Below are 14,437 nucleotides of genomic sequence, written 5' to 3'. Positions count from 1 at the left end.
AGAGAGCCCTGGGTTAAGAGGAGGTTTCCAAAACCTAAGCCAAACATCTCAGTAGCTCTACATCCAGAGAACCCAGGCCCTCTTCTGGTTTCTAGTCACCACACACATGGTACACACACACACACACACACACACACACACACACACACACACACTTGAGCATAAAAGCTAAAAATTAAAACTTCATGAGATAACAGTGTTGAAGTACCTGGAAAATGCAAAATGGATGCATGACAAAGTTTTTCATGTCCATTCATGAAGGAAAATGTGTGTGGAGGACAGAGTACAACTATTGCTATTGTTTCTTATTGCAATCTATGTTCATTTTGTCTTCTTTTGTATGAAACAGGAGTGCTCAGTGTCTGGGAAGTGACTAAGCAGCCTCTTCAGGCAGGCCAAAGAATTCTCAGGGATTTGCCTGGTTCTGCCTCCACAGCCCTGTGCCTACAGGCACATTCCACACCATACATGGCTCTTCATGCCACATCATACCTGGCTCTTTTCACATGGGTCCTGGAGCCTGAGCCCTGGTCCCCATGTGTGAGAGATAACCCCTGTACCAACTGAGCCATCTCTCCAGTACAAAGTATTTTCTGATATCCATCCAATTGTATGAACTGCATTTGGGTGTTCTATGTGGAATATATCTGTTCAGATCAAATCTTCTGACTCAGAAGTCACCCCTGGTTGTTACATATAGATGTTTAGCTGGGTTTTCTGCAACCAGTTTCCAATGGGCTGCAAAATGTCACACAGAGTGCCATCTTGGACCTGCATTCAATCCTTCTATACATCCAGAGTGCAACAGTGTCCACGGGGAAGCCATTTTTAATCTAATAATTTCTAGATATAATCAAGTCTTGCTGGGCTTCATTTAAGCAGCAATTAATTATCTTGACCCTAAAACTCACTCATTTACTTGAAAATTGGAATGGCTTAGACTCTCCCCCCCCCCCTTCTCTCAGGGACTGTTATTCATTCCGTCATTTAAAATTCTTTTCCTTTGCGCTGATAATGAGCTCTTTTTGTAAGGCAGTTTTGAGACAGCTCAGAAAATAACTACTACATAAAAAACAAATTGCCATGGATTGTATAATAGAGGCAACAGGGGTCAATTACACTCATTCATCAACAAAGACAGAACAAGAAGTACTGAGGCTTAAGCACAGCCAGGAAAACATGTTTTAAACCAGGAGGGAGGGAAGAAAACAGTAAAGAGGAGGAAAAAAAATAAAAAGGAAATAAAACGCCTTAAGCTATTACAATTCGTAAGAAGCCACCTAGGGAGGCTGTGTGAATGACAGCCATTAATGGTATTTAAGCCTTTATTACTATTGATTTTGAATGACCACATTCCAAATTGTATGGGTGCAAGGGGGAAGAGACTGCTGACCCATTTTCTTGTGATACAAATGAACAGGCATCAAGCAGCTCTACTTGCAGTCATTAAATATGGTTGTACAAATGGACAGTGCCTTTGAAAAACTTACAATATAAAGACTTACGCTGTTGACAGTTTCATTCCTAGGAACTAATCCCATAAAAATGACCCCTCCAACTGAAAAGTGGACTATATATTAGGAAATGTACGGCAAGTTTATGAAATTTGGGGAAGGCAGAAATAACTTTCCATTAACAGAAAATGGCATGAGATTAACCCAAGACATTTCCAAGCCCCTCGAGTATCATACAGGCATGAAACTGCATGGCTAGGGAAAAAATAAATCATGAAAATGTAACTGTCATGGCCATAGCTAAAAAGACTAACTGCCAACATATATAATTACTAGAGTTATGCAAAATATGCAAAGAAGAGAAAAATATAAGAAAAATAATTGTTTTGAGCTTGGGGCAAATATGTTCAACCTCTTTGTACTTTTCGGGTTTTTACTCATGACTGTGAAAGGACTTCAGTAATAAAAAATTTGATAGCCTAGTATCTTTGTTCTAGTATAATGCATAGTCAGATCATGTGTCAGTCAACGAAGGTCCTGCACAATTTGTGATACATGCCGCAAGTGACCCCTGTCCAAGTCATTCGCCTCAACTTCACCAATCCGGATGTTATCCAAGTATCTTGTACAAGCATCTCTAAGCAAGACCTCACTTTGGTACAAAGTGGTGAGTCAGGACTGCCTCAAGGAAGTGGCCTTGCACCCCTCACCTGTGTCTTAGAATAGGGTTATCAGAAAAGTTTAAGGTAGGATTTTACTCTCTTACAAAGTATACACACAACAATAAAAGCCCCTCTTTCAGGGAGCTTGGTTATAAAAACGTGTCATCACAATAAAAAATAAAAGTGAAAGGATGCCATAATGCCATCTATCAGCTGGACAAGAAGAAAACTAAAAGATGAGCACATTCTGAAGTCAGTTGGAACACAAACTTTTAAGACTCATCTGGAAAAAGTACAATGCAAAGCACTATAGGGGACGTCATCTTGTTAAGACTGCCGGTCTTCAAGGATGTGCTCAGCCGCTATCCTAGACATGTCTTCTTTTGTCCACAAAAGAGAAAAGACTGACCCTATGAGTGCTGGGTGTGAGGCGTAGTTCTTAGCAGTGGAATTAGAGAAGTGAAGCAAGTTGACAAAACTCTTCCCTTTATGGGCTCAGATTTCACTGACAAAAAGTAGAGAAGTTACCAATCTAAAAAGTCAGCTGTGCTGGACGGATGATTCAGCCAGCCAAGTGTGCTTTATAGGCATGAGGACCTGAGTTCTACCTTCCAGAACTTACATTTTTAAAGGGAGAAGGAAGGGGAGGGAAGAGAGAAAGAGGGGAGGGAGTCAGGTGTAGTGATGCATGATGATGAGTCCTCACAAGACATTGCCATCATAGAACCCAGGAAAGAGACACAGTTCTTTGAGGGTGTGGGCAGTAAGTCCTGCATGGAAAAGGATCTGTGAGCCTCAAAACCCAGGTGTGAATTCCAGTATCTGCAAACAGAATGGAAAGCCTGGGGTGGAATAAGCTGGTGGGAACAAATTTCTAATGGTACAGTCGTAATAGAAAAGAAAACATATGCAAAGCAATTCTACTTTGGAGTCTAGAGGACCATGTGCTGTGGAGTCTAAGAGGACCATACGCTGGTATTTTATACACAAAAATCAACCAAAAACAACGAATGGAAGCAGTGAGGAGTATTGAAATATTCACTTACACATCCCAGGACTCTGTCCGTAGTCATTTAAAATAGTAGATATTCATCCATCCCCATGGAAGTTCTTTCTATTTATATTCAAGGAATCACACAGAAAAGCAAGGGAAAGTGAGGCAAGAGGAGGGGAACCAGAGAGACCGTTTGGCTGAATACTAGCCACAGTGCTCCATCTTGTAGAATAGGAATTAGGCTGGGCAGCATTTAGTAATAGGACACTGTGACCAATTAAAATACTTCTTTGTGTAAAAGCAAAACCAACATGCTCTTTTGAATTAGGTTGGGAGACACAGATATCTCTAAAAGCAGACTCTAATATAAATATCAAGTTGACAGAAAAAAGTCACACCTTAAAATATTAAAGAATGAGTAAGTAAGCAAAAAGGATTCCTGGTTTTTAACAATGAGAAATATTTTCAATGTTAAAAGCAACCCAGGTTCACCTTCTTAACTCTTCTCAATTAAAAGTGACCTCTTTGGTGGAGAATGAATCAGAAGATGAAATAAGATCTTTTTCTATATCTATTAATCAGGTCGGCAGTCCTGCCTCCAGTGCCAGGTAAAGGACACTTTTTAAAAACTTCATTACATTGCAATCTGCGAAAGTTAAAAAAAAATTCAGGTGCCCCCAAACCAAGAGGACAATATATAACATGTATATGTCAGTCCTGGGAATTGAACACAGATCATCGAGCATTTGCAGCAAGTGTTTGTACCTAACAAGTAAACCATCTCACTATCCCAGTACATCATAATCTCTAAAATGCTAAACCACAAAACGTTAACATCATTTGAATGGATCAATGAGCATCATTCACGTGTGTGTGTGTGTGTGTGTGTGTGTGTGTGTGTGTGTGTGTGTGTGCATGCGCGCGTATGTGTGTGAATGTGTGTGTGCATATATATGTATGTACATATATATATATATACACACATACATACATACATACATACATACAGACACTTACACACATATGCATATATATATGGGGGGTCACATGAACCCCTGGCTGATCTCAAACTCACTATGTAGCTAAGCATGAATTTGAACTCCTAGTCCTCCTGACTCTGACTCCCAGGTGCTGGGATTACATTTGTATGCCACCTTTGTATGCCACCAAGCCTTGCTAAACATCTATATATTCTCTACAATACAACAAATGGTTGATAAATTTTTGAAAAGAACTAAGGACAATTGCAGTGGCTCAGATTGTTTAGGGAAAGAGAATTGGAATTAGGAAGTCATTATCTTGTGCCCTGGTAATAATTTAAATATACCTCTCCTTCCTAAATGACAGTAAACAGTTTATATGTCTATTAAACGGTCTACCTAGAGACTAGCAAAGTGCTAAAATAGGCAGTTTATTTCAGTATCCTACATTTTACAATGCAAATCCAAAGTCTTAATGTTTTCCATGAAACACCCCACCTCCCTCAGTTTGGAATTCTTCCTCTTTGAATTCTACACCTAATCTGTGGTATTGTATGTCCAAATGGTCCATACCCTATGTATCTTTTATTTTAATTTATTTATGTATCTGTTTCATCACTTTTGGTAGGGCCTATAATACTGGCAGCCATTTATTGGATTAAACTAATAGGTTCAAATCTCTAAGGCTCTGTCTATCCTTTGTATGACAGTGAAGCACTGAGGCAGAGAGCCACTGAGAAGTTCCTGTCCATCCTAGCTTAGAAGTCTTGTCTCTAGAGTCTGGGGCAGATATATTTTCCTTTCTCTTTTAAAAGAGCAGAGTCAAAACAACATGAAAAGAGATCTGTGTTCTTGGCATGTTTCTCCCCTATGTCACCTTCTACCTAAAATCTGCCAGAGACCAGGCTCTTAGGGATATGCACATTATATCTTACACATTCTAGCTATAAACCCCAATGTTCAATTTTAAAACAGACTTTAAAAACCTTCTTCTCCTTTCATATATTAATAAAATATGGAATGGCGGTTGAAAAACCCTGCAACAGGGTCCCCAAACCTCAGAGATAAGACACGTAATGAACTACCTCAAAAGGGAAACCACTAAACCACAGTACAAACCCCACCAGTATTGATGGCTCTAAATTCACATTCATATTAATTACCAAAATTACACCTTCATACAGTAATTCACAACTGCTCTGTAGCATAGATCAATCACCCATGCAAAAGTCATGGCCAGTCACTAAATCTGCCAGTACTGCCCAAGGCCACCCACACTGCCCTGAAGGATGGATTGTGTAGAGATGCCGCCATGGGAGCAGCAGGAAAGGGTGGCATAGTTATGCAGAAAAGCATTCTTTTATGATTATAAGGCTGGGAATTTAGACACCTTCTTGGGATTTCAGAAATCGTTTAACACAATGGATCTTGGAGTTCTCCAGGGGAAAAAAATGACTCGGGTTTGAAAGAGATAGTTTTTAAGACCCATTTCAAATATGAAAGCCTTCCACCTGAGTGCTAAAACCCCTTACATAATATGATATAGAATTTCAATGCAATAGTTAACACATCCTCCTATTTACTCCAAATCATCTCTAGAGTATTTAGAGTATTTGGTCTGTATTCCATACCACTGTACTCACCTATAACCTCAGAGCCCAAACTAAGACTATGTGTTTCTCTACAGTCATCAAATCCAAATGCTGCTGTTTCCTTTGCTTTTTGATTTGGGGATTTTGTGGTGTGTGTGTGTGTGTGAGTGTGTGTGTGTGTGTGTGTGTGTGTGTGTGTGTGTGTGTGTGTGTGTGTGTTTCTTGGGTTTTTGTTGTTGTTTCTTTGCTTGCTTGCTTGTTGTTTAAAGACAGAAAGAAAGTGCATAGAGCTGGATGGGAGGAGAATTGGGGAAGATTAGGGAAGAGAAAAGTGTGATTAGAATATATTATATTTTAAAAGCTTCAATAAAATGTAAACAGATAAATACACATTTTTTAAAAAGCCAGATGTGCAGTTGCCTTGAGGATTAACAGCTGAGGGTGGCTTCTGGCCTACCTCAGATGTACCTATGAATATGCACATCAAAATGTTCACACAGACACACACACACACACACACACACACACACACACACGTGCGCACACACGCACACCACTGTATTTTCCTTAGACTACATCCGTTCATAGTCCTTGTCCATTTTTCTATAAGTTTCTTTTTTTTCTTATTAGCTAATAAGTAAAGTTTCCATTTCAATAAAGCCACCACATAGCCAGGAGACAACTACAGATCACCACTGGCTCTTTAACTAAGGACATTTGTCAATTCATGAGTGCTTAAAAGGTTTGCCAGTGGGATTTTCCTCTTAGCAAGTACTAATTACCATAACTCAATATCCTATAAACAAATAAAACTAGCAAATTCATGAGGAAACATTGGTGTTCTTTTTCAAATTCTGATGAAAGGCAGGTTTCATCTTTGTAAGGAATGGTTAAGAAGGGTGTTTAAGATAATTTCACCCAAGAGTCACAAGTATTAGGATGAAAGAAAGAAAAACTTATAATGGTGGACAGTCAGTAGGTATGAAAATCTTGGAGCTGGACAGGTAAGGCTCAGCAGTTAAGAAAGCTTGGTATCACTGCAAAGACCAGAGTCCAAACTGGACAGTGTACAACCACATGTAACTCAAGCTCCAGATGATCTGATACCCACTTCTGACCCCTTCAGGTGTGCCTACACGCACCACACGGACACACACACACACACACACACACACACACACACACACACACACACACACACACCACAATAAATACTTCATTTTATGTGTGTATGATTGCAGGTTTAAGAGTTCAATTATACTAATGCACAATAATTTTCTTGGTATCATAAATATGAGTAGCCAAATAACTACACCTGTTTTCCTAATAAATATTTAAGCTATGTAAACAATCTCTTTTCATATATTTCACAGGATATGTATTCAAAACTTCATTAAATGGATACCCACAAAAGCCTCTGTCACAATGAACTGATCATGTAGTCAAAATTAGTGTGTAACTGATTGTCCTTTCTTAGTTCTAAAATAGATGTGATTACTAAGTAGAGATATGTGAAATCTAAACAAGCAGAATTTCCATTATTTAACAAAGCTCTCTTCTGAAGGGGTCCATTCCACAAGTTTCAGAAATTAGAATGAGATGAAGATGAATTTAGGAGCTTTCAAAATGTGCAAGTGCTCAGATACAAAAATTCTATAGTGAGAAAGAAATGATAAAATCCCCAATAAGCCATGAAAGTAGAAGCTTGTATATAGACTGTCAATTTGGTTACATGTGCTACCCTCAGCCTATCATGAAGTGCCCGAGACAGTTTTAAAGCTTAAGCTTTTTATCTGGTTCAGGTCACACAACAATAAGAACCCGCACAGAAATGAACAGAGCACTCACAGACCGAAGCCTTTTCCACCATCATCTGGGGCAGGTATGGAGACCACGGCTCCTGTCTGTCACTGAAAACCTTGTTTCTCTGGGCATGGCACATTATATGAACTGTCAGTGATGAAGTGTCCTCTTAACAGGATTGTTGAGGACACAGTGAATTAGAAACTTCAAACAGTGACAAGAAAGTTCAGTGCTGTCATCAGCCCACGTAACTACGCAACTATAATCTGAAGAGTCAAGAACTGACATGGAGATATACTAAGTACTTCTCCATAGAGAAGAGGATGGAAGAAAAATGAGGACCAAAGTCCAACAAGGACAACAATGCCACAGCTAAGCCAGGCACAGCACAAGTCAATGACCTGCATGCATAGTTTCTGACAGTGAGCTAGCAAAGGTGACATCAGAAGTAATCCCATAATCCCTACAGATCTGAAAAGATTAAGATAAAACCTCTTTTTATTTAAGGTAGTCTGTTGAAATCTGTCCCGTTAAGTTTATTTTTCTAATCTTTCTCCAATTTTCTCTCCGGCCATTCCCTTTACAAACCCTCTCATAGTGTTGTCTTTCATTTTGCTTAGTGTTTAGTTTATCATTTTCTAAGTCACGGTTTCTTGTAGCCCAGGCTGGCTGTAAACTCACTATGTAGCTGAGGATGAGCTTGGATTCCTGGTTTTCCTGCTCTGCTGTTTGTAATGTGGGTTTGTAAAGAGCACTTTGGCTCTTTTTGTTTGCTTGCTTGTTTATTTGTTTTTCTCTGTGTAGCTTTGGAGCCTGTCCTGGTACTTGCTCTGTAGACCAGACTGGCCTTGAACTCACAGAGATCTTCCTGCCTCTGCCTCCAGAGTGCTAGGATTAAAGGCATGCACCACTAATGCCCAGCTAGTACTGTGGTTCTTGTATCTCAATTTTAAAAGTATATTAATACAACCTGGCCCTATGTGAACTGTTGTAATGGATTACACATGAACTGAATTACAGGATCATATTATACCATTAAGTGCATTATCATAATGTGATATTACATTAAATTTTTGGATCCTAAGAGTATCTGAGCAATGGAGAAAGTACAATAAGTGTAGAGAAATACACATTAACGTTTTGTTGTACATATAAAATGACTTCTCACTTTTACGTCTTTAACTTCAATCACTGGGTACCATTGTTGCATGGATCACTCCCTACACAGCATCAGAGAGAGCAGCTATACAGCAACTGGTGGTGGACATGCCTTCCCATTGAGGCCGACCTCCCAAGGGGCAGAGCTATTGGTTTCACCCATGTCAATCAAGTCCATGAAAAACTCTTTACTTCCATCAAGGTCAATTCACACTGCAAATTCTCCACATAAACACAATGACATCATTTCAGAGACAATAAGACACCAGCCTGGATCATTGCAACCCGACAAATTTCCACAGGATACAAACCTTTGGGAGGTGTGAGGTTGACTCCATTTTTAAGGCACCACTGTACTGGCAAAATTCCCAAAGAATCCGCATGGCACAGCATCGAGAGTTTGTTAGATTCAGGTCTTAGGTCATCAATAGTCACTTGGAAAAAATGATTGTTAAAAACCTAAAAGAAAAAGAAGACATCAAAGTTAATTTCTCATATTATACATCTAAATCCTGACACTGTTTCAAAGACACTGAGCATGTCCTATCTAATTGATGTTAACACAACCAGAATTTCAGTACAAACTACTATATTATTCCAGTGGCTAAAGGCAAAATCGGACATGTGGTCATATACAAGGAGAGAGAAGGAACTAAAATATACAGGAGAGAGAAAATAAAAAATAAAGACAGAAGTATAAAACTCGGGCCTCCCTCGCATGGAAGAAAAGCAAACAATCAGACAAATTCCTGCCCATAGAAAAACAAACGGCTAAAATGGCACCTCAACAACGTACCAAACTCCTCACACACCAGATCCTTCAATAGTGCTGAGTTCAGCTCTGGGAGACTTCTAAGCTCATGAATTACAGACTTCAAAATACAACATACTATAGCCAGAAAGGAAATCATGTATGCAGAACCTGTCTTTACTCTTTGTTCCCATGACCACCTGCCACCTGTTACCACCAAAATATCAAATGTTCTTTTAGGACAGTGACCTCTTTTATTCATCAAATAATTCACAACAGCATAGAAAGTGTTTTGTACATGAATATACAATGAATGTGAGAAAGAATGTCAATGATAAAAGTGAACAAACAGGTCTGGTGGTGTAAGTCTGTCAGCCCAGCTAATGAGGTCAAGTCAGTGGGGTCCCAAGTTCATAAGTTTGCTAACTGTCTGCGCTACAGAGTGAGTTCAAGACCAGTCTGGGCAAATTAGTAAGACTCTGCCTCAAAGCAAAAAAAGTAAAAGAATAAAAAATAAATAAATCTAAAAAGGACTCAGGATATAGCTTAGTGGTAGAGCATTTGCCTAGCATGTGTCGGGTTCTAGATTGACTTTCCAATACCACAAAGAAAAATAAATAAATCTCTAAGCAGACAACAAAATTAGATGACTCATCCCCCACAAGCTCACATATGTACACAGGTACACACATGCTTACACAGACACACACACACACACACACAGACACACACACACACACACACACACACACACAGAGAGAGAGAGAGAGAGAGAGAGAGAGAGAGAGAGAGAGAGAGAGAGAGAGAGAGAGAGATGCAATATCTTTCCACTTTTACTAAGCTGTGGTTCCTAGCTCCCTCGATTACAAAGTATATTCTAGACAAAGCCATTTTAACATTAAGCAAGAGTAGAAACTCCAATCTGCATCTCCTCATTTTATTCCAGTAACTAGTTCTAATTTTACTCACTGAGGTTGCCTTTGAAAGTCTACTTTAAGAAGCTAAGAATCAAGATGGGCATGGTGGCACAGCCTGGTATCCCAACACCTGAAGATGGAGGCATGAGAATCAAGAGTATAAGAACAGCCTGGGTTACAAAGGAAAAGCATGGCCAGCTTGCCCAGGATAATAACTCCTTATTATATTTTAAAAAACATTCTCTGGACTGGAGAGATGGCTCAGTGGTTAAGAACACAGGTTGTTCTTGCAGAGAACCAGAGTTCAATTCCCAGCAACCAGAAAGTGGCTCCCACCTGTCTGTAACCCCATTTCCAAGGGATCCAATGCCCTCTCTGGCTTCTGCAAGCACAAGCCATGCACATGGCGCACAGATATACACGCAGGCAAAACAACTATACACATAAGACAAAAATTTTAAAAATTAAATCGTGTTTCCCCACTGGCCCTTCATTAACCCCTTCTTGAGGTTTGTCTCCTTAGTATTTAGCTTACAATATACTGTATTTATTTCTTGTTAAAATTTTTTGTCATCTGGTAACAACAGGGACTTGCTCTATGCCTCACTGTTCAGAGCAATGTCTTTGACCACTCAGTCACTAACTGCAGGATCAGTGTGATCAGTCCTACAACTCCTCACACGCATTAGGATATCCCAGTGGCAGGGTATCTAATCACTGCCAGACCCTGTCTACAGAGTGTCAGGATCCCTCAAACTGCACACCAATGTGAGAACACTTGAGAGAAAAGTTCAGTGACTTCTATCACATCTATCAGGTCTCATGTTCCCAGGGATGAAAAATCATTCCTTTGTGCTCCCTCTGATACAGAGCTCACACATCTGCGAAATGAAGCACCTAAGACTGCACTGCTCAGAATGGGCAGAAACAGAAATAGAAGAAACACAAGTGATAGAAATAGAAACCCTGACTTTGGGAACCCGGGTCCTGTCTTCTAATCGATGCAATACATTTCACATGCACCGGTGTTAACACCTCATCTTCCAACGTTTGAAATACTAAGAGCCAGTCCTGCTACACTGTTAACACTTGGTCACTTAACACTCAAGCAGATCTGCATTTATCTCTGTTTGCTTTAACATCAGCTATTCTATCTTCAACAGGGATGCCAAGAAGAAAAACCTCAAAAGGATTCGTGCATGAAACTTCCATTGCAAAAAATAATGACAACACAGTGTATCATATTCTCAAGCAAAATATTCTAAGGCTTTTTGTCAGGGTTTAGAGAAATATGGTTAGTGTATTTTTTGAGAATTTCAGATATCTATACAATGAAATATGATCATATCTACTCCTGGTATCCCCTCTGGTAAAAATATATTTAATTATAAATACTTATTACATGAAAAATATTTCTGTAAAGCATACATGAAGATGTGCCTTGAACCTATCTACATGGTTCTAATAGACAAAGACCACACATTCCAGCTCATGCATTAAAACAACAAATGGGTAGGCAATAAGAGAAGAATGGGACATGCATGAGGCAGAATGACGTAAGAATTTCCTCTCTGACACAATGCTAAGAAAAGTAGCGTGAACATATTATTCAAAATAACTACAAATACTTCCTTCTCCGGTGAGATGATTTAAGGAGAATTGATTGTGAAAACTCAATCTTTGCTGCTGAAAGTTGATTCAAATTGATGATATTTCAGGCTACCTGTAAGAAATGTGTCACTAATACAATAACTTAAAGGAATAAAAACATGAGAAATGTGACCACTGTGGACTGAGCACACCAGTTCTGCAAGCTTACTTCCTAGAGAATCATGGGAAGCTGGTATTGTAATGTTTTAGACAAGTCCATATACCCAGAAAAGTGGGCAGCTGCCATAGCTACACCACCCAACTCTGGCACAAAGGGAAATTCTGGACAAGTTTTAAGACAGGGGGACAACTCTTCAGTCTGGGGAAAATTGGTGACAACTACCAGAAACATAGTAAAGACCTCAAACACTGTTTGCAATCAAGGTTTTTAATAGGTGGTAGAACAGGAGGGATGCCTGAGTTTTAATTCCAATATTATCTAGCAAAGCATGTCGACTTTTCCCCTTAATAAAATTTTAATTTACAAAAATAATATGCTCACTAAGTAAGACACACTGAGGAAAAGAAGAAAGCTGTATGTCATGATTACCATCACTTTACATGTTTAATACAGTGTCACCACTAATTTTCAGATACTCTACCAAATTATGCAAAAGATGGGGAAGAAGGAAGGAATGAAGGAAAGAATGAAGGAAAAAAGGAAGGAAAGAAAGGAGGAAGGAAGGAAAGGTTCAAATATAATGATGTCTGAGTTACTAGAAGAATAGATCCACTTTCCTTGGAAATTAAAATGCAATTGACCTTGAATCTTTAATAAAATTCTTCCTCTGAATATAAAAGGTCTTTAACTGAAAGATACATTTGGCTAAAAATGCTAAGCTTGTCAGCATCTCCTGCCACTTAGCAAAAGCTAATATTTAAGGTGGGAAGCACACAATTTGAATTTGACCATTGTTAGAACCACTGGGATTTCTCTTATGAAGAAGAGATAATCTTAATAATCATATAATCTTAAGAGACTACCAGATCAGCATAAAAACAACTTTGCACAGAAAAGGAATTTCATTTTGACTGCCAATCTCAGAAGCACATGGTCTCCTTTAGCCAATGAAAACAGATGATAATAAAAAGAGCAGACATGCTGGTTTATGTGGAAATAAGAAACCACTTTCACTACTTCCAGCTATTTTCTCTAAACAAACAAGCAGTCATGAAGGCGGAGAAAGTTAGGCTTTCTTGTATGTGTGGCACATGCCTAGACCCTCACTTGTGTGCAGGTGTGTGCCTCCCGTGTGCATGCGATAGGCAGAGGAGGATGACACGTGTCCTTCTTCCTGGAAACAAGATTTCTCACTGAATCTGGAGCTGTGTTTGGGCTATTTCGGTGGTGGTGGTAGCTAGATAGATTTGGCTAGGCAGCTGGCTAGCAAGCCCCAGTCCCAGGAGTCCTCTTGTTTCTGCCCTCTAAGTGCTTGGATTGCAGGCATGCAACATGCAACTTTCAACACAAAACCTGGAGGTTTGAGCTCAGGTTCTTGGGCTTGCACCGAAATCCCTCTTATCCATCGAGCCCTGTATGTTACCTTGTAGTGCTTGTACAAAGCAATTCCACAGTGGACAACTATTAAGGGAGGAGCTGTCAGTCTGGATGCAGAACTTGGAAGGAGGTGCATTCATCTCCCTTTGTTTTATTTATTGGCTGTTGTTGTGAGTGCTCCTTGCAGGAGCCTACTGCATCTGCCCATCTCTGAAGGTCTATGTGATTCACTGTGAGGGGTTGCAAGGGGTAGCAAAGCAGGAAACCCACCTTGGTCACTGATGCAGGACAGATATGAAAGGGCTCACTCATATTCACTGTCTCCAGCTTCATCCCAACTGTGAAGAAATGGCTTCGCAGGTCTGCATGGTCCTGCAGGGACAAAGGTGACCATATTAAAGGACATGGTAACGTGAATTAACTTGGCAACTGTCTGGATTCCCTTCTTGAGAATTTTCTTGAGTGACTGAAATCTGATGGAAATAATTAATCCTCCCCATTTCACATTTCTAATTATTGCAAGACACTGCGGATTTAATTATTTTCTGCAGGCTAAATTACTTTTCCAAGGGAGCAGCAACACGCCTTCATAGCCATGCTTAGATTTACAGGAAGCAAAACAACTCACATGGCACTACATTGCTTTGATCTGGTGCTCTCCGCTGAAACCCCACACAATGGCGGTGGCCGTCAGTCATCTGAAACCCAGTGGGATCATGTTCACAAAAAGAGCATGGCCTTTTGCCACCAAATTACATAACACCAGTGAGACTCTCCTATTCTCCTTCCAAACAGGCTGGTGGCAGGGTTGCTCACTGGTTGAGTCCGTGACTTTGAGACTTTGCAGCTGTTCTAGGGACAGTCTGAACCTGATTCCTACTCCATAAAGATGACCATTGCACTCCCTTTTTAATAGGTGTCTGCCAGTACTGACCCCTCCCTGAATCCTGATTGTGAACCCTGGGCTTCCCTGCCTCT

The 14,437-nt window shown here is 39.8% G+C and overlaps 1 protein-coding gene across 7 annotated transcripts in view; it reads right to left on the bottom strand.

Annotated features, from left to right (window-relative positions):
* Positions 1 to 14,437, bottom strand: part of Sfmbt2 (Scm like with four mbt domains 2) — a 192,298-nt gene that overhangs the window by 70,966 nt on the left and 106,895 nt on the right. For all 7 annotated transcript variants that reach the window (XM_027405128.2, XM_027405133.1, XM_027405132.2 and 4 more), the window contains exons 8-9: positions 13,730 to 13,831; positions 8,955 to 9,102 (exon numbers count right to left, since the gene is read on the bottom strand). In XM_027405128.2, the coding sequence (XP_027260929.1) occupies positions 8,955 to 9,102; positions 13,730 to 13,831 (250 nt within the window). The remainder of the gene's footprint in view (positions 1 to 8,954; positions 9,103 to 13,729; positions 13,832 to 14,437) is intronic.

Source organism: Cricetulus griseus, chromosome 3, assembly GCF_003668045.3.
Source record: "Cricetulus griseus strain 17A/GY chromosome 3, alternate assembly CriGri-PICRH-1.0, whole genome shotgun sequence".
NCBI classification, from domain to species: Eukaryota; Metazoa; Chordata; class Mammalia; order Rodentia; family Cricetidae; genus Cricetulus; species Cricetulus griseus.
The sequence above is the reverse complement of the archived record's forward strand: the minus strand, read 5'-3'. Positions and strand labels throughout refer to the sequence as shown.